Source organism: Oncorhynchus clarkii, chromosome 13 (assembly GCF_045791955.1).
Source record: "Oncorhynchus clarkii lewisi isolate Uvic-CL-2024 chromosome 13, UVic_Ocla_1.0, whole genome shotgun sequence".
In the NCBI taxonomy this organism is placed as follows: Eukaryota; Metazoa; Chordata; class Actinopteri; order Salmoniformes; family Salmonidae; genus Oncorhynchus; species Oncorhynchus clarkii.
Window position 1 is genome coordinate 39,013,925 of NC_092159.1, and position 20,600 is coordinate 39,034,524.

The following is a 20,600-nucleotide window of genomic DNA, read 5'->3' on the forward strand; positions in this document are numbered from 1 at the left end:
AATGGAGATGAGGAGCAAAGAAAGCTTTGCACTGGAAATAAATCTTGCCTTTCATGATTGACAATCTCTCCCCATACTAAACTAAATATCTCTCCCCACACTAAACATCTCTCCCCATACTAAACTAAATATCTCTCCCCACACTAAACTAAATATCTCTCCACATACTAAACTAAATATCTCTCCCCATACTAAACTAAATATCTCTCCCCACACTAAACTAAATATCTCTCCCCACACTAAACTAAATATCTCTCCCCATACTAAACTAAATATCTCTCCCCACACTAAACTAAATATCTCTCCACATACTAAACTAAATATCTCTCCACATACTAAACTAAATATCTCTCCCCATACTAAACTAAATATCTCTCCCCATACTAAACTAAATATCTCTCCCCATACTAAACTAAATATCTCTCCCCATACTAAACTAAATATCTCTCCCCATACTAAACTAAACATCTCTCCCCACACTAAACTAAATATCTCTCCCCATACTAAACTAAATATATCCCCCCATACTAAACTAAATATCTATCCCCACACTAAACTAAATATCTCTCCCCATACTAAACTAAATATCTCTCCCCATACTAAACTAAATATCTCTCCCCATACTAAACTAAATATCTCTCCCCATACTAAACTAAATATCTATCCCTATACTAAACTAAATATCTCTCCCCATACTAAACTAAATATCTCTCCCTATACTAAACTAAATATCTATCCCTATACTAAACTAAATATCTCTCCTTATACTAAACTAAATATCTATCCCTATACTAAACTAAATATCTATCCCCATACTAAACTAAATATCTCTCCCCATACTAAACTAAATATCTCTCCCTATACTAAACTAAATATCTATCCCCATACTAAACTAAATATCTCTCCCCATACTAAACTAAATATCTCTCCCCATACTAAACTAAATATCTCTCCTTATACTAAACTAAATATCTCTCCTTATACTAAACTAAATATCTATCCCTATACTAAACTAAATATCTATCCCTATACTAAACTAAATATCTCTCCCCATACTAAACTAAATATCTCTCCCCATACTAAACTAAATATCTATCCCCACACTAAACGAACTATCTCTCCCCACACTAAACAAAATATCTCTCCCCATACTAAACTTAAGGGCACGGATTAGGGAAGGAGGGAATCTAAAACCATGAGCTCCCTCTACTGCAGGTATGGAAGTAGACATTGGAAGGCTAAGACCGCCATCTTGTGGAAGAGTGTATGAAGACAGCAATGAAGGCAAGATCTATATACTTCTATTATCTATTAGTTATTTTATTTTTCATTTATAACATTCAATATAGACATGTTCAGACAAATAATACCAAATTATTTATCAAGATAAATAAAAAATATTACAGTAAATCATTTCATTCATTTAGGCAAGGAAATCTACACCCTTGTCAACACACATTAAAATGGTACACATGTGGAATATATTGAATTCCCAATTTTAACATTTTTCATACATGATGAAGTAGCATTAAATATCAAAGAGTATCAGGCGAGGGGAATAAGTTTCAGGTTCAATCTAGAACAAAGACAGTACCGATTCACAGTAAATAACATTCATGACAAAATGTGGACCATGCTGATACTACTTTGCTGAAAATAGAAAAACAGATCATTTGAGTTCATGTTAGAACAGGGGTGCTAAGTTCACATGTTTATGCGTGCTTGGCTGCGATGGAGCAGAAGAAACCCAGGAGAGAGAGAGGGAGGGGGAGGGAAAGAGGGGAGAGAGGACCTTGGGCATAAACAAAGCTGACACACTAATTCTAAACCTGACCATTGTGTAACATGCTTTAGCACACTGCAGCGTCACACTGCCTATAGCAGTGTGGAGGCCTGGCAAGACATGATTTAACAGGGCCAACCATACCCAAGGCACTGCATCTCTCCCCCTGTAAAACTAAATGCATGCTCTTCAACCAATTGCTGCCCGCACCTGCCCGCCCGTCCAGCATCACTACACTGGACGGATCTGACTTAGAATATGTGGACAACTACAAATACCTAGGTGTCTGGTTAGACAGTAAACTCTCATTCCAGACTCACATTAAACATCTCCAATCCTATATTAAATCTAGAATTGGCTTCCTATTTCGCAACAAAGCATCCTTCACTCATGCTGCCAAACATACCCTCGTAAAACTGACTATCCTACCGATCCTTGACTTCGGCGATGTCATTTACAAAATAGCCTCCAACACTCTACTCAGCAAATTGGATACAGTCTATCACAGTGCCATCCGTTTGTTTACTCCATGTGTAACTCTGTGTTGTTGTTTGTGACGCCCTGCTTTGCTTTATCTTGGCCAGGTCGCAGTTGTAAATGAGAACTTGTTCTCAACTAGCCTACCTGGTTAAATAAAGGTGAAATAAAATAGAAAATAGGACAATGACACACTTCAGGATCATGCATAAGTAACACAATGGTAGTCTAGACTAAGCAACACAGACTGACAGACAGAGAGAGAAAGGAAGAGAAGGTTAGTGGAAAGGTGAAAACAGTACGAGGTGGAAACACCATGAAAACCCCAGTTACAGTCCTTCCTCCAGTGTAATAGCGTATCAATCCAACATGTTAGGGAATTTGTTATGACAGTACGTGCTGAAGTTAAACTCCTCCACTGTAAACTCAACTTTCTTCCACTTGTTGGCTAATTTTCTTCCCTCCGGAGTCTCCATGGCAAAGTTCTCGATGGCCAGAATGGGCAGCAGGGCAATCTCCTTATATACCATTTCCCTTCCCCATTGCTGTTCAGATTTAAATACATAAACAAATATACTGATGAAGATTTCCATATATAAGCATATTAAAAGACAATAGAATAATCCTAGCACCATAGGATAAACGGAACGGCTGCTGGTCCAACTTTAACTGGACCTTTCTTCCCGGGGGCTAAAGGTTTCCGAAGTTTCTGCGCATGTGCAGGATTCTGTACTTACGTACAGTCTCTGTTCTAATCGTATAGAACAGGCTACTCTGGCGAATGCTGCTCGTTTAATAAAGGGAGATCAAAGCTGAATCAATGTCGGCAAGATCACATAATGATAGTATTGTACATAGCAGAACTGAATATACACAGTGTACAAAACATTAGGAACACCTTCCTAATATTGTGTTGCACCCCCTTTTTGTCCTCAGAACAGCCTCAATTCGTCGGGGCATGGACTCTACAAGGTGTCGAAAGGGTTCCACAGGGATGCTGGCCCATGTTGACTCCAATGCTTCCCACAGTTATGTAAAGCTGGCTGGATGTCCTTTGGGTGGTGCACCATTTCTTGATACACACAGGAAACTGTTGAATGTGAAAAACACAGCAGCGTTGCAGTTCTTTACACACACAAACCGGTGCACCTGGCACCTAGTACCATACCCCCTTCAAAGGCACTGAAATCTTTTGTTTTTCCCATTCACCTCTGAATGGCACACATTCAAGGCTTAAAAATCATTATTTAACATGTCTCCTCCCTTTCGTCTACACTGATTGAAGTGGATTTAATGAGTGACATCAATAAGGGGTCGTAACTTTCACCTGAATTCCCCTGGTCAGTCGACGTCATGGAAGGAGCAGGTGTTCATAATGTTTTGGACACTCAGTGTAATAGCATAACATTACTGTAAGACAAAAACACCACCTCAGGTTTTAGGATGATTGTGTGAATGGCTGCATTTCTCTCTCATGTGTCCATAACCTTCAACAGCGCACGCCACTAGGCAAAATATATGCCTACGGATCCGCAGTCTCGGCCTAAAATAAAAAGCTATAGATTAAAAGTCAACCTCACCTTGCCACAGGCAGCACAGCTGATCACACGGCCTGGCTGCCAGTCCTCAAAAGTCTTTAGCGGGGTCTGCTCACCGGTCTTATAGTACTTCCTGAAAACAAACACACATGCACAGGTTACCTCCTCACACACACTGATGCAAAACCACTTCAAACATGTGCTCTTTTAGCCTTGCAATGTGGACCAATAAGTCTTGTGATCAGTATCAGGACAGACATGAGAGAAACACAACTTACTCAAAGTCCGGGTTGATGTTGACATGGTGTGCGTTTTCAATGACTTTAATGTCATTGCCGAAGGCCACGGGCACAAAACAGTCTCGACACGAGAGCTGAACCGTAGCAGCACTGAAACGACTCCTCTTCTTGATCTTCAACTGTTCTGCCAACTGTCTGGTCAACATGGCTTCTGTCTGGAGATCAGTGATCTAATAGTGGAGGCAGAGAGAGAAGAAATCAAGTGAAAACAAGATTAGATCATGAGGAACGGGCGTGCTCAACTCAAAAGTTTGTAGTAACAAAAATCATTCATTCATTGAATGAACTCCCTGGGCTCCATCCTCTGCACTTCGCCGATGGCCCTGCCAGTCAAGTCCTCCAGACATTCATTGAGGAGTTCCCGACGCACCTCCCGCCCCCCCGCCTGTGCCACCACAGAGTAAACACTGTCACTCGCCCGAGCCCGGCCACTGGCCTGCTGTTGTGCGATCTCATTGGTCAGCAGCCCGTAGCGCACCACCAGGTTGCATTCTGGGATGTCTAGGCCCTCCTCGGCTACGCTGGTGGAGATCAGGAGGTTGAGGGAGCCCAGGCGGAAGTTGCGGATTGTGTCCTTCTGCTCATTCTATAAGCGCACCCACAGAAACACAGAAACAGAGGTCAGTTGTTGGTATAACACAGGTCTTGGCACTTTCCAACCCACCTTGCTATACCTCCAAAAGTTCTGACTGTGTTTAATGTCAAGTTACCTGGGTCATGTAATTGGTGCCATTGCCAGCGCCAGTCAGAATGGCTGCCCTGATACCAGCACGCTGCAGTGCTGGGTTGTTGGACACCCAGTCATACAAGCAGTGGGTGCTTTTACGGGTCTTGGAGAACAGGATCCCTCTGGAGTGTTCACCCTGTTCAAACTGCTCCAGCAGGGTGTTCTGAAGCTTCCCCATCTTAGGGTTTTCAAACCGGGCATCGCCTGCCAGTTTCCTCAGCTCCACCTCGTTCTCTGTTGAGGAACAGAACACTGACTATCAATGTTCAGAAGTTGAACTTCCTATACCCTTAACATTCCAGAGAATCACACGCACACAGTATGTGAGAAGGTCAGAGAGATTGTTCCAAGGGAATTGCAGGTTCTCACCATGGTAGAGCCCAAGCAGGAAGAAGTCGGTTCCATCCGTGGCAGTGGAGGTCTTGGTACTATAGTAGGACTCCAGGACCCTAAAGGCATCCACCATGCGCACAGTGTCGTTGATGAGCAGGGCGTCGTTGTACTGACGCAGGTGGAGAGCACACTGGGCCAGCAGTCTGTTCCTGTCTGTCACACCTACACCAGGAAACACACATCCAAAATAGGTTTTAATACAGTATTCAAAACTATGACATTGAGTGAGGAAGGTTCCTTGTGTGATTTGGTGCATGAAAATAGTTCCTATGCTTAGGTTCTATAGTGTGGCATTAATTCATACTGAGAGGATGATTTACCCTTCTTCTCCAGAATCACCACGTCTGCCTCGTACTCCTGCGTGCCAAACTCCCTGACAGGAAAGTCAGGCCCTAAGGCCATGAAGTCATGGATAAACTGCATCATGAACTTCAGGTGATCCCCAAATGGGTCCTGAGACAAAACAACAGGAATTTGTTGAATTCAAACCAATACAGCTCTCAAGTTCAAAGGCTCTATGTTTACAGAACAGAATTGAACTCACCTGAGGTCTTCTGTCAACGATGTCAAACCTTTTCCTGGGTCTGGGGACCTTTTTCTTCAGCTCAGGGGCGTACACTTTGGACGACACAATCACTGAGTCCAGGTTGGCACAAATCTGAAGGCCATAAATAACTAAATGAGCTGAATGTAAAGGGTGAATGTGAAGGGTTCGATGAGGGACATTGTTCGTTTTTTTTACTCAGGATGAAAGTTTGGGCTGAATAAATAGCATGTAAAGACCACCGGAGAGAGAGAGAGAGAAACTGACCTGCAGCACATGGTCCACAGCTCATTTGATGCTCTTGGCTCCCCCTGTCCCAGGAGAGGCAGTGAGGCCCAGGATCTGCGGCAGCCGCCTCTCCCCCTTCAGCTTCTGTGCCACGTAGCGCCCCATGATCTTATTGTAGACACCCTCCTTATGAGTGTGGTGGCACTCATCAATGATCAGCAGAGTGAACTCTATGGTTGGGAGAAAGGAACACAATGGTATTGTGAACTCAATGGAATCCAATGGTTTTACTGTATAATATTTCAACATATGGTTTAAAATCTAAGATATGGACCCGTCTTTAAGGTGTGTTAGCTTAGGTTCCAGGGCTTTACTGTGTCAGGTATGGGTACTCCTTATCGTGAAGTGTCTGTCAATTGGGATTGATACCAAGGGCTACTGGTGCACAGTTGAACAAAGCCTGGGAGCCAACAACCTCACTTCTAAATAATCAGTAACAAGTAGTGTGTGCTACACACACACACCTCACAGCAATATGTGGAAGGAGGCAGAGCAGCCACTCACGTGAGAGCTCGACATGTTTTCCCTCCTCCTGGTTGGTCAGGGCATTCTCCAGTATCTGTGCTGTACAGATGACCAGGTCAGAGTTCTTGACCTCGCAGCCAAAGAAGTCTTTCTGGTCACAGTCCCCACTGATAGACACCAGGCTATAGTCCCGACCCAGGTAGGGTTTGAACTCTTTGTTGTAGTGTTGTTCAACCAAATGAACCTGGAAAACATAACGTCAACAGGTTAGCCATGGTTTCCCCGGGTGTAGTGGAACCTTTATTTTCTGGTTTTGTATAGAATTAACACACCTATACTAAAAATACTACCTAGATACAATTACACAGATGGGTCAGTTACCTGGCCAGTTACTCTGAAACATCTGCTAAATCGGCCCAAAGCTCTAGTAACCCCTCCCTACCTACCATGTTGACCAGCACAGCCACCTTAGCTCCAGGGTTATTCTCCAGATGTTTTTTGGCCACATACACAGCAGCCCGTGTCTTTCCTCCTCCGGTGGGCAGCCAGATGATGATGTTCTCCCCCCGTAGAGCCCGTTGAACCACTTCCTCCTGGTACTCATACAGCCCAAAGTCTGCCATCCTACTGGTCTATTGGTCCACACACACACAACTCCTTGTCCTTAGAAATAAAAACACTCAGACTAAAGGCAGTGCACCACAAGGCTATTTTTAAACTGAAATGCAATACACACTGCAAATGTTCCTACAGTATGACTACCATTTGTGGCAGTCAGCTACAGATGAAGTCAAGCCAATTTCAAACTCAGCTCACCAAGTGTTTCTGAAGCAGCTCTATGTTTGGGATCAGCAGCAGACAATGTCCATGGTCCGTTGTGGCCAGGTTACAGAGGGGTTTTCACTGATACATTTCCACCCCACTGACACCCAAACAGAAAAACGAAACCAAAAGCACTTCTGTCTCATGTGAAGAGGGGGTCCCATTCAAGGGAGTTCTTGAGGGCCAACAAAGTATGTCTAAGTAAAAGAGGTGACACAAGGATGTGCATTATAGTTAGAGTAGAAGAGTTGTAGGGATATCAATACACGTAAGGAGCCGTATCAGATATGAAATCTACCAAACTGCAGATGTGTTAATCTAGTGGCATTGTACAGAGAGGGAATGGTATGTCCGTAACTATCTGCAGTCCAGGAGAAATCTGTTGCAGATTTCTGTCAGCCCGACAAAGCACTCAGAGCCCTTAATGGGCCCCATTCTTACCAGTTGTGACATCAGGAGAAAAAAACTGCAAGGCACCATGAGAAACACCAGTACAGCATGTCTGAATGGCATTTAAACAGCCGGAATAAACCTTGTGGTCACACCTACTAAACAACACTGCATGGTTACTGGAACATAACAAAAACAGTGTATACTGTAACTAGTTGCCATCTTATAAGATAATAAGCACAGAAATATTTGACTATAAAAACTTTATTTTCATGAACAGTATTACAGTAAAGAGCTCTTCCAACCATTTAACTAAAAGAAACTGTAGCAGTGCTAATATTTTTACATTTCACTCACACAGTATTTTCAGAAACGTAATGCAGCATACATAGGTAGATTGAGAGATACATAACTGACAACCCTGAATAAAGAAACATTGACATCACTTTAGTTGCTCAAAGCTAGTCATGATTCAAGTACAAACACACACACACACACACACACAACAGTTCAGTGGAATACTTAACCACCCAGCACAGACCAGTCATTTCCCCCCAAAACGTTTTACAAAATAGCAGAGAACCAAAGGCATCTCAAGAGGCAGACAATCAGACACCGACCATGACCAAGAAGTGGGTGTGTGTGAATAGCCGTGGCCATCTCAGTAACAACAGAACAGAAATGGATGCAGATTCAAGGTCTCCATCATGCGATACTGCTTGTGAGTATGGAGTGAACACCAAACCGGACACTTGTTTTTTGTGTGTTTGTCAGCCATTATCATAATAACACAATGCATATCCACCATAGAAGAGACAGAACCAGCAGGGAGTGTAAGTGCTGTGCAACACCCACATACTGTATTGACAGGGCTCTATGGCCTTTTCAGCTAAATACTGACAAACCGAACGGTCATGTTTACCACTGTGGTTGGATCCTGTGCTTCCATCAGAAACAGGTTATTTCTAGGACGAACAGAAACCTAAACAAAAGGGTGGCCAGTAACCCTCAGAGTAGTCTCCCTAGGCAGACGGGTTGGCTCCCACATTAACAACGCTCCTGATGTCGCCCTTGGTCTGGGATACCAGAGACTACCCTCAAATCAGGCAACACCATTAAAACAACAATGACACATTACTACGCCATCTCTGATATTTCCCCAAGAGAAACAAGCATGTTTGAGATCAGTGACATGGCCATACTGGGAAAAGGACAGTATTGACGACTACACTAACATTAGGCCTAAGTACCTTCAAATGTAGCGGTAGGTTTTTCATTATACTGTTCAGGTGAAATAATAAATAAATACAAAGTTCAACATACAGTAGTTGTCGGGGAATTATTCGAGGGCAACCATGAAGATGAAACGTATAGGAAAATTTGAAGTTTTGCTACTGACCAATCACATGATGGCAAATCCAACATAACGCGGTGTCAGACAGGGATATCTATGGTCACGCTTCAGGCTGACTACATTTCAGTTGTTGCATTGTATCAACCGATGGTTAGCGTGTCCTGTTACATGATGTGGTTAAATGATGGTTAAATAGCTATCCGGGCCTTGTGAGGTGTGGCAGGCGTCAGCGACAGAGTCAGCCTGGAACGCGGACATTATCTGTGACTGCGACCGGACTTTGACAATGCGAGTCGGAACATTTCTCGTCTTCTAACTCAAGGGCACATTGTGTTTCTACCCTCCAAGTCTACTGGCCTCTTTTCAAGTGTATGTCAGTACAGGAAGGCAACAACGGCGTAGGTCCCCCCCACCCTACTCACGTTTCCACGACAGTACCAAAAAATACAACTCCCATCTGGAGGAGCTGCGAGTGTGAATGTCTAAGCGGGCATTATTTCATCCGATTGAGAAACAATCCCGTGAAAATGCCATACTATATAATTTGAACGTAACCTATGTGGAAAGTGTGACATGATCTGCTGTGGGACCAGTCGTTTAGGCACAGGAATACGTTACAGCTCCTTCTATGTGTCACTTAGAGCAAGGATGAAACCAGAATGAGACGGCAACACACAGAGATTCTATACTACAGAGGGTAGTGAGACGGGGATAGAGGGAGACAGACAAACAAACAGAGAGTGAGAGATTGATGGAGAGTCATTTCGACACATTAACAAACTTAACCTCGCCCATAGAGCCTTTCCAATTTCCTCCACGATTGTGTTGTTATACTCCACTGTTCCCTTCAACCACCAGTAATATAAACATGCATAAACACACACTGCCATTAATAAAGGCTTCCTAAAAGAAAAGACGAGGGAAAAAGGGTTGGAATATGGCTAGCAATGACCCCCTGACTATGTCATCACAAGACGGTGTGCGTGCGTGAGTGAGTGTCCACGAGTGGGGCCGTCGTGCATGGTGACCCTGTGACCCTAGCTTCACTTCTCGATCAAGCCCCCTTCCTTCAGCTTGAAGTAGAAGAACTTCTCCAGGGTGTTGGCACACTTGCAGTACTCGCTGTCCGGGGGGTTGTATTCACGGCAGTTGGTAATGACGCGCTGCAGGTCTGCTATGAACAGCTTCTTGGTCACATAGTATCTGTTCTTCAGCCTCTCCGTCATGGTCTTCAGATCTACAGGAAGGAGGGAGAGAGGAGAGGGGGACACGGAGGTTATATTTGAAATATTCCTTCACGTTTAACGGCATATCCAGACGGACTTACAATTAAAAGCGCATGGAGTTGGTGAAACATGGAATGCTTTGTTTCCTATTTTACTATCAAAATGAGTTCAAAGAGCTGGATAATTGTCCTGGCTGGGACATATAAACAAGCCAGGGAATAATGAGCAGATGATATACTCACCAATGGGGAAGCGTATGATCTCGTAGTAGTCTGGAGCCTCAGTCTTTTTCACAGGCTCCATGAAGGGCCAGGCATCAGGGTGAGTCTGGGATAGGAACACACCCACACCGTTGTTATGACTTTCAGTCTGAATCCCAAATGGTTCCCTATTCCCTACTGAGTGCACTACTTTCGATCAGGGATGCCATGTCTTTTTTTACCCCCTTTTACTTCCCAATTTTATGGAATCCAATTGGTAGTTACAGTCTTGTCCCATCGCTACAACTTCCGTACGGACTCGGGAGAGGCGAAGGTCGAGAGCTATGCGTCCTCCGAAACACAACCCCACCAAGCCGCATTGCTTTTTGACACAACGCCCACTTATCCCGGAAGCCAGCTGCACCAATGTGTCGGAGGAAACACAGTACACCTGGCGACCGTGTCAGCGTGCACTGCGCCCGGCCCGCCACACGACTTGCTAGAGCGCGATGAGACAAGGACATCCCGGGCCGGCCAAACCCTCCCCTAACCCGGACGACACTGAGCCAATTGTGTGCCGCCTCATGGGTCTCCCCGTTCGCGACCGGCCGCGACACAGCTTGGAATCGAACCAAGATCTGTAGTGACACAGCTAGCACTGTGATGCAATGCCTTAGACCGCTGCACCACTCGGGAGGCCTTTGATCAGGGATTATATAGGGAATAGGTTACCATTTGGGATGCAGACTCTGTCTGACCACTGCTGAGGTTGAACACTGGGTTGTATCGGTGCGTGTCAGTGTTTTACCTTGACCTGGGCCAGGAGATTCTTCAGCATGTTGTACAACACGTCAGGGTCTTTCAACTCTTTCCTACAAGACAGGATAGGTAATAATATATCAATTCAATGACAGATGAGTGTGATTGTAAAGGCTGCCAGTTGTTTTATGACAATACTACACATACATTTTTTATTTTTGTTATTTCCTGATAGACCAAACGTTCAGCTTACACTTTCTCCTTTGCACTGGGCTTCCAGCCTGTCTCTCCTAGGGAGAAAAAAATCATTAAAACATGACATCAGACAAGGCATTAATAGTCTATACCCTGAACAAGGTATTAGAAGGTCCCACACCCACTTACTGATGCCAGGGATGCTCTCCACAGGGATCTGCCGTACCCCCTCTTTGAAGCAGGTGAGTCCTGGGTATACCTTCCTGATCTGGCTCTGCTTCCTCTCAATCAGCTTCTTAATGATCTGACCAGTCATGGAAACACAGGGACATGTTGACCCAAAACACACCAACATGGACATTAACACTGTCCTTTCATCAACAGATGGAGAAAGGTACAGAGATGCATAACCGTCCAATGACATTCACCTCAACCTGTGTGCCCCACAATGTGAGGACTTCCTACAGAGAGTCCTCTCACCTCTTTCTGCCTCTTGATGATATGAGAGAGCTCCGTGTAGGGGATTCTGGGATTCAGCTCACACTCCATGAGGGTAGCCCCCTCGTAGTCCTTGATGTAACCAAGGTAACGACTCTTAGTCACTTTGATGTCTTTGGAAAAACCCTGAAATGGCAAAAAGAGCCAGAGGAGAGAGGTCAAAAGAGAGGTGAGGAAGAGAGGGAGGTACATGTTATCATCCTATACCATACCTGCTTCTTGAAGTAGCCAATGGCGTACTCATCAGCGTAGGTGAGGAAGTACAGGATGCTGTGCTTGATGTGGTACTCCTTTAGGTGGTTCATCAGGTGAGTACCGTAGCCCTGAAACCCCAATGGCAGACAATCAGGGGGAAATGTTGGGCTCTTAGTCCAACATACATTCGAACTCTGACAGATACCGTAAGTCCAATAACAAGCCATTATATCCAACTTACCCAGGTAATTGATTCCAGTATTTTTGCTGTTGTATGTAAAGGAGAGGCGCGTCCATACCTTGACTTGCTCGTTGGATGTGACGGCACAGAAGACGATCTCAGTGAAGCCCTGGGTGGGGAACATCCTGAAACAGATTCCCCCGATGACACGGCCATCTTTGATTAGGGCCAGCGTCTTGTGCTTCCTGGACAGAGAACGGTCCAAGGCAGCGGGGAGAAAGGGTCACAAAAAGTTCATTTCAAGAGGCTTCACTGAAGACGGGGTACAGGTGAGAGACACCGTTCAAATGTTTACGTACGGGTCAAACACTAGGCGTGTGATGTACTCTTTGGGCATGCGAGGCAGCTGGTGGGAGAAGACGTTCTGCAAGCCCACCAGCCACATCAGAATCTTCTTGTTGGACTTCTGGGAAAGGGAGTTCCCTATGACATGGAACTCTATGATGCCCCGCCTCTCCTCTAACCGGGCTGTCTCATCACGAGCAGCATTGGCAGACAGCAGACTCGTCTAGCAGAGAGTGACAGTGATGATCAACACAGTCAATTAATTATATTCATTCTAACAAACATCCGTTTCCATACTTAGATGTTAAGACTAGATAAAACATATCCGCAGTCAACATAAATATCCATGTTGCACTGGCGAATGGACATTAAATGATGCGCCTCGGTCTTGGGAAGAACTCACCTCTGGGCCCAACATGGCAGCCGGGTCAGTGATGGTCATCATCACCTCGTTGACCAACTCCATCGGGATGTCTCCCATCACTCTGATCCTCTTAGCATCCTCCAGGGTCAGAACTTCTGGAAGCTTCCTCTTCTCTCCTGAGGAGAGACAGTACAACCACCATTAATTTAAACGCTGTTTTATGTGTGAGGCTATATCCCACAGAGGCATGGGAAATAAAATCTCCCACGTGGGACAGATAAGACATAGAAAAACAAACGTCCGTTATTACTTCACACCCGGTGCAAAGCAAAAGTTAGCTTGGCGGTGTTGCCAGAGTTACTGACCTGCTATGGGCTCGGCCACGCCAGAGTCCAGCCCCAGACTGCCTAGCGAAGGGCCACTGTTGCTTTTAGAGAAGGAGGGCGAGCCCGACACTGCAGCAGGGCTGATCACTGCCATGATCAGAAACACACAGGACAATGACCGAAACCAGACAGAATTATTGAAAATGGAGAGCGGGAAATCATACATTACATGTTGTACAACCTATAAGTGCCTTTATGGATCTTATGAGAACCACTTATTTAGTTGTTAGGTGCCCCTCACCTAACTGGTGACCCAGCTGGCCCCCCTCGGAGGCAGGCATGGTGAAGTCAGCCTCCCAGATGGGAGAGTTTTCCCCATAGATCTCCTCCTCTAGCATAGACAGAAACCTGGGACACAAATCCTTTGTTACAAGCCACAGATACACGGCGTCCATCTCACTCACTCCAGAATCTTGGTTCGGTTGTAACTCGAGGGAGAAACCACAATAAGTATCAACTTTGATTCCGAGCGGATTACTACGGATTGGTTGCACACCACGTACTTGGGAAAGTGTGTGAGGATGAGTGTGCGTTTCTCTGGGAGGAGCTTGTCCTTCTCCACTCGGAACTTCTCCAGGAGCTGGCGGCGCGTCACGGTGAAGATTGACTTGAGCAGACTGCGGCCAAACACCTGGGTGGTCTCATAGCGCGGCAGGCTGTCGTTACTCTGGGGGACATGGCAGTAGCAAAGCCACCTGGGAAACAAGTCACAGATTAGATTACAGTAGTTGTGAGTCACTATTGATGGGAACAAAAAGAGCAGAATGCAGTGAGACCTCCACATGAACAGAAAATAAACAAGATGCAATACAACAATATCAAAAAAGCAAGATGCAATACACTGCAAATTAAAAAAAAATATATTTTCCACAACACATGGCTCACACACACACACACACCTGGTGTAGTCCACTTTGTAGGCTGTGCCATCATCCTTCTGGGACCGCTGGCGGAACTGCGTGGGAGTCTCCAGCTTCCAGTAGTTGAGACACAGGAGGAACATCTTGGAGAGCTCAAACATCGTCTGCCTCTCTCTGGGTGCCAGGTGGCTGAATTTGTACTGAACGAAGTTCAACACTCCCTGAGGAACAAAATAAAACAAACATGTACAAAAAGTACTTTTCCGTTGGGGAAGAAGGAAAGAACAGCTTGAGAAACAGGTAGGAAGGAGACTGTTACTACCTGCTCAATGTTGGGTTTCTGAAAGGGGGGACTCCCCAATGATCCTTCCACTATCGGCTGACTCATCTGCAAGATGCATTTTCTCAGCAGCTGGGGGGGATAGAGACCCACAGAGAGAGAGTGTCAAGATGTGCTAAGCCAGACAAGTAGAGGTTATGGCCATCTACACTTGTCTGTCTGGTTAGAATGGAGGGAAGTGATTTCATACCTTGAAGAGGTAGAAGTAGACCTGCTTGGTGTCCGTGTCCTCCTCCTTGTGCACAGACATAAAGAGGTTCTCCACATCCACCACCATGCCCAGCAGCCGGTTGATCTCCTCCTCTGACACGTTCTCCAGGTGGGACACATGGGCCGCTGCACAGGAGGGGTTCAATAACAGATCAGCCTCTTAAAGCGTCAATCAGCAGTTGAAACAATGACAAAGGACCCCCTCAAAAAGTTGAGGAATGGGGCTGGAGAAATGTAACTACTCTCAAATTCATAGACAGAGCTACGGATGCAAGGACTGACCATCCGTGGTATTACAATGATAGTTTTACCCATGTTTTTAGGCTCTACAGTGTTTATTCATGTTTACATTGTTTCACCTCATACAAGTACTTGGGAGTAAGGCTAGACGGTACACTGTCCTTCTCTCAGCACTTATCAGAGCTGCAGGCTGAAGTTCTAGAAGTCCTCTATCGTAATCGCTCCTCTTTCACCCCAGCTGCTCAACTAACCCTGATTCGGTGTACCATCCTAACCAAGCAAGATGTAATTTATAGATCGGCAGGTAAAGGTGCTCTCGAGTGGCTAGATGTTCTTTACCATTCGGCCATCAGATTTGCCACCAATGCTCCTTATAGGACACATCACTGCACTCTATACTCCTCTGTAAACTGGTCATCTCTGTATACCCGTCGCAAGACCCACTGGTTGATGCTTATTTATAAAACCCTCTTAGGCCTCACTCCCTCCTATCTGAGATATCTACTGCATCCTTCATCCTCCACATACAACACCCGTTCTGCCAGTCACTTTCTGTTAAAGGTCCCCAAAGCACACACATTCCTGGGTCGCTGCTCTTTTCAGTTCGCTGCAGCTAGCGACTGGAACGAGCTGCAACAAACACTCAAACTGGACAGTTTTATCTCTTCTTTCAAAGACTCAATCATGGACACTCTGACAGTTGTGGCTGCTTCGCGTGATGTATTGTTGTGTCTACCTTCTTGCCCTTTGTGCTGTTGTCTGTGGCCAATAATGTTTGGACCCTGTTTTGTGCTGCTACCATGTTGTGCTGTTGTCATGTTGTGTTGCTGCCATGCTGTTGTTGTCGTCTTAGGTCTCTCTCTTTACGTAGTGTTGTGTTGTCTCTCTTGTTGTAATGTGTGTTTTGTCCTTTATTTTTATTTAATGTATTTTTAATCCCCATTCCAGCATGAGGCATTTTGGTAGGCCATCTCCGTAAATAAGAAGGTTAAAAGGTTAAATAAATAAACATAAAATACAAACAAGCTTATATTTTGGGTTCTGATGGGGTACGACGGTTGAACTAAGCTCATTAAGCATATATACAGTGCCTTGCGAAAGTATTCGGCCCCCTTGAACTTTGCGACCTTTTGCCACATTTCAGGCTTCAAACATAAAGATATAAAACTGTATTTTTTTGTGAAGAATCAACAACAAGTGGGACACAATCATGAAGTGGAACGACATTTATTGGATATTTCAAACTTTTTTAACAAATCAAAAACTGAAAAATTGGGCGTGCAAAATTATTCAGCCCCTTTACTTTCAGTGCAGCAAACTCTCTCCAGAAGTTCAGTGAGGATCTCTGAATGATCCAATGTTGACCTAAATGACTAATGATGATAAATACAATCCACCTGTGTGTAATCAAGTCTCCGTATAAATGCACCTGCACTGTGATAGTCTCAGAGGTCCGTTAAAAGCGCAGAGAGTATCATGAAGAACAAGGAACACACCAGGCAGGTCCGAGATACTGTTGTGAAGAAGTTTAAAGCCGGATTTGGATACAAAAAGATTTCCCAAGCTTTAAACATCCCAAGGAGCACTGTGCAAGCGATAATATTGAAATGGAAGGAGTATCAGACCACTGCAAATCTACCAAGACCTGGCCGTCCCTCTAAACTTTCAGCTCATACAAGGAGAAGACTGATCAGAGATGCAGCCAAGAGGCCCATGATCACTCTGGATGAACTGCAGAGATCTACAGCTGAGGTGGGAGACTCTGTCCATAGGACAACAATCAGTCCTATATTGCACAAATCTGGCCTTTATGGAAGAGTGGCAAGAAGAAAGCCATTTCTTAAAGATATCCATAAAAAGTGTTGTTTAAAGTTTACCACAAGCCACCTGGGAGACACACCAAACATGTGGAAGAAGGTGCTCTGGTCAGATGAAACCAAAATGGAACTTTTTGGCAACAATGCAAAACGTTATGTTTGGCGTAAAAGCAACACAGCTGAACACACCATCCCCACTGTCAAACATGGTGGTGGTAGCATCATGGTTTGGGCCTGCTTTTCTTCAGCAGGGACAGGGAAGATGGTTAAAATTGATGGGAAGATGGATGGAGCCAAATACAGGACCATTCTGGAAGAAAACCTGATGGAGTCTGCAAAAGACCTGAGACTGGGACGGAGATTTGTCTTCCAACAAGACAATGATCCAAAACATAAAGCAAAATCTACAATGGAATGGTTCAAAAATAAACATATCCAGGTGTTAGAATGGCCAAGTCAAAGTCCAGACCTGAATCCAATCGAGAATCTGTGGAAAGAACTGAAAACTGCTGTTCACAAATGCTGATAGAGACATACCCCATGCGACTTACAGCTGTAATCGCAGCAAAAGGTGGCGCTACAAAGTATTAACTTAAGGGGGCTGAATAATTTTGCACGCCCAATATTTCAGTTTTTGATTTGTTAAAAAAGTTTGAAATATCCAATAAATGTCGTTCCACTTCGTGATTGTGTCCCACTTGTTGTTGATTCTTCACAAAAATACAGTTTTATATCTTTATGTTTGAAGCCTGAAATGTGGCAAAAGGTCGCAAAGTTCAAGGGGGCCGAATACTTTCGCAAGGCACTGTAAGTTATATTCTTCAAGAATCAATAGGTCTTCAAGGTCTTCGAAAGCCAAGTTAACAAAGAGATCACAGACCGTTTCGAATCCCACCGTACCTTCTCCGCTATGCAATCTGGTTTCTGAGCCGGTCACTGGTGCACCGCAGCCACGCTTAAGGTCCTAAACAATATCATAACTGCCATCGATATGAGACAATACTGTGCAGCTGTATTCATCGACCTGGTCAAAGGCTTTCGACTCTGTCAATCTCAACAGCCTTGGTTTTTCAAATGACTGCCTAGCCTAGTTCACAAACTACGACTCAGACAGAGTTCAGTGTGTCAAATTGGAGGGCCTGTTGTCCGGACCTCTGGCAGTCTCATGGGTGTGCCACAGGGTTCAAATCTTGGCCCGACTCTTTTCTCTGTATACATCAATGATGTCACTCTTGCTGCTGGTGATTCTCTAATCCAACTCTACGCAGACGACACCAATCTGTACACTTCTGGCCCTTCTTTGGACACTGTGTTAACTAACCTCCAGACGAGCTTCAATGCCATACAACTCTCCTTCCGTGGCCTCCAACTGCTCTTAAATGTAAGTAAAACTAAATGCATGCTCTTCAACCGATCGCTTCCCGCACCTGCCCAGCATCACTACTCTAGACGGCTCTGACTTAGAATATGTGGACAATTACAAATACCTAGGTGTCTGGTTAGACCGTAAACTCTCCTTCCAGACTCACATTAAGCATTTCCAATCCAAAATTAAATCTAGAATCGGCTTCCTATTTCGAAACAAAGCATCCTTCACTCATGCTGCCAAACATACCCTCGTAAAACTGACTATCCTACCGATCCTTGACTTCAGCCATGGAATTTACAAAATAGCCTCCAACACTCTACTCAACCAATTGGATGCAGTCTATCACAGTGCCATCCGTTTTGTCACCAAAGCCCCATATACTACCCACCACAGCGACATGTATGCTCTCGTTGGCTGGCCCTCGCTTCATATTCGTCGCCAAACCCACTGGCTCCAGGTCATCTAGAAGTCTTTGCTAGGTAAAGCCCGGTCTTATCTCAGCTTACTGGTCACCATAACAGCATCCACCCATAGCACGCGCTCCAGCAGGTATATTTCACTGGTGACCCCCAAAGCCAATTACTCCTTTGGCCACCTTTCCTTCCAGTTCTCTGCTGCCAATGACTGGAACGAATGGCAAAAATCACTGAAGCTGGAGACTCATAGCTTCCCTCACTAACTTTAAGCACCAGCTGTCAGAGCAGCTCACAGATCACTGCATCTGTAAATAGTCCATCCAACTACTTTATCCCCATACTGTTATTGTTTTTATAAAATATTTTTTGCTCCTTTGCACCCCAGTATCTCCACTTGCACATTCATCTTCTGCACATCTGTCACTCCAGTGTTTAATTGCTAAATTGTCATTTCTTCACCACCGTGGCCTATTTATTTCCTTACCTCCCTGATCTTACCTCATTTGCACACACTGTACATATTATACCTGTTCTATTGTGTTGACTGTATGTTTGTTAATTCCATGTGTTGTTGTTTGTGTCACACTGCTTCGTTTTATCTTGGCCAGGTCTCAGTTGTAAATGAGAACTAGTTCTCAACTAGCCTACCTGGTTAAATAAAGGTGACAAAACATTTAATTAAATGTATAGGTACACAAATGGATGTAGCAACTGCTGATTTCCCCTTTAAACAGGGAGGATATCTAAGTATTTTACTTTACTACTCACTCAAAGATACTGAGACTGAAACCTACATTGTGCAATTCATATTATAATTATTGCTATTATGGAATAGCATAGAGATTCTATATCTATGATGTGTATTGATGACATTAGGTTCAGTGTGATCATGGAGCATATCTATCCTTCAAACTAGTGTCGAGTCATAAGGCAGCCTACCCAGGGCATGCCCGCAGCTGCGGCAGGACTCGCTAAGGCTGGCCGCTTGTTGCTGTAAATCCATACTTCGGGTGGCAGTCGGCGGTTGTGGGTTCTTCCAGCCATTGCACTTGCATGTGTCACTAGCCTAAAGAAAAGAGGAAAGTAAATCAGAATCCCCACACTAGCACCATAAAGCAGATGCATCCTCGTTGGCTGTCTAGTTAGCAAAGTTGGTTAACCTTGCTGTTGCTAACTATATTCTTGACAGTAACGTTAGCTACGCCATATACATGTATGAAGGCTATTGTTGCATGCTAGAAACCAAATACAAATGGTGTTTTGGTTTCTGTTTGTTGAGACTGTTATACCAGCAGGGGAAATGGCTAGTTAGCTAGTCATTGTTTTGGTGAAGTTGGCTATGCTAACTAGCCTAGCCATATAGCTAACGTTAGCTAGCTAGCTACCTTGCAAGCGGAGAAGACGCCGAGTTTCTCGAGCTTTTTCGCCCGTGGAAAAGCTCTGACTTGGGCTTTTTTCTGACTCGCCCGCTGTTGTTGGCTAAGACCTGGTCTGACTGGGTCACTGTTCCCCGATCCAGATCCCACCGCAGCAGCGTTAGACCCAGCAGTCCCACCAGACTGAGCTTGATGTAGCCGAGGTTGCAAGGCCTGTGCCACCGGGTCCGACATATCAAAACGCACGCTTCACTGCTGCTTGTTCCACTCAATGGTGCGTATACACATCATTGGTTCCACTCCACCCCTGCTTGGGTCGCTCACCTCTCCCCTCGCCCTGGATCTGAAGAAAGGCAGTATGGGTACTGTAGTCTATGGCACCTGCAGTTTGCCTAATGTATTGAAAGTAGCCGGAGTAGTCAAAGTTTGCAATAAAAACATAGAAATGCATTTATATAGAAAAATACGTTGTTACACTGTTGAATTAGGTACACTATTTATTGAGCAACATTGAGTATAAATCCAACTTGAACGATCCAGTAG

General features: G+C 44.7%; 2 protein-coding genes across 2 annotated transcripts; both read right to left on the reverse strand.

Moving 5' to 3' along the window:
• Nucleotides 1-1,436: 1,436 nt before the first annotated feature.
• On the reverse strand, nt 1,437-7,158 carry LOC139364714 (DEXH (Asp-Glu-X-His) box polypeptide 58). The gene is given in 11 exon segments (XM_071101703.1): nt 1,437-2,805; nt 3,841-3,931; nt 4,077-4,278; nt 4,383-4,683; nt 4,808-5,058; nt 5,194-5,379; nt 5,538-5,670; nt 5,762-5,875; nt 6,029-6,219; nt 6,554-6,758; nt 6,961-7,158. Coding segments are annotated over 11 exon segments (2,037 nt in total). The 5' UTR covers nt 7,138-7,158; the 3' UTR covers nt 1,437-2,619.
• Nucleotides 7,159-7,972: 814 nt separating this feature from the next.
• Nucleotides 7,973-20,417, reverse strand: LOC139364712 (K(lysine) acetyltransferase 2A). Its single transcript, XM_071101701.1, has 18 exons — nt 20,067-20,417; nt 19,621-19,747; nt 14,820-14,965; nt 14,612-14,701; nt 14,329-14,510; nt 13,933-14,124; nt 13,671-13,777; nt 13,409-13,516; nt 13,083-13,219; nt 12,694-12,902; nt 12,453-12,579; nt 12,171-12,281; nt 11,941-12,084; nt 11,650-11,764; nt 11,519-11,555; nt 11,315-11,378; nt 10,549-10,633; nt 7,973-10,317 (listed from the first exon to the last, which is right to left on the reverse strand). The coding sequence occupies exons 1-18, from the start codon at nt 20,289-20,291 to the stop codon at nt 10,124-10,126; spliced, it is 2,400 nt and encodes a 799-aa protein (XP_070957802.1). The 5' UTR covers nt 20,292-20,417; the 3' UTR covers nt 7,973-10,123.
• Between the last annotated feature and the right edge of the window lie 183 nt (nt 20,418-20,600).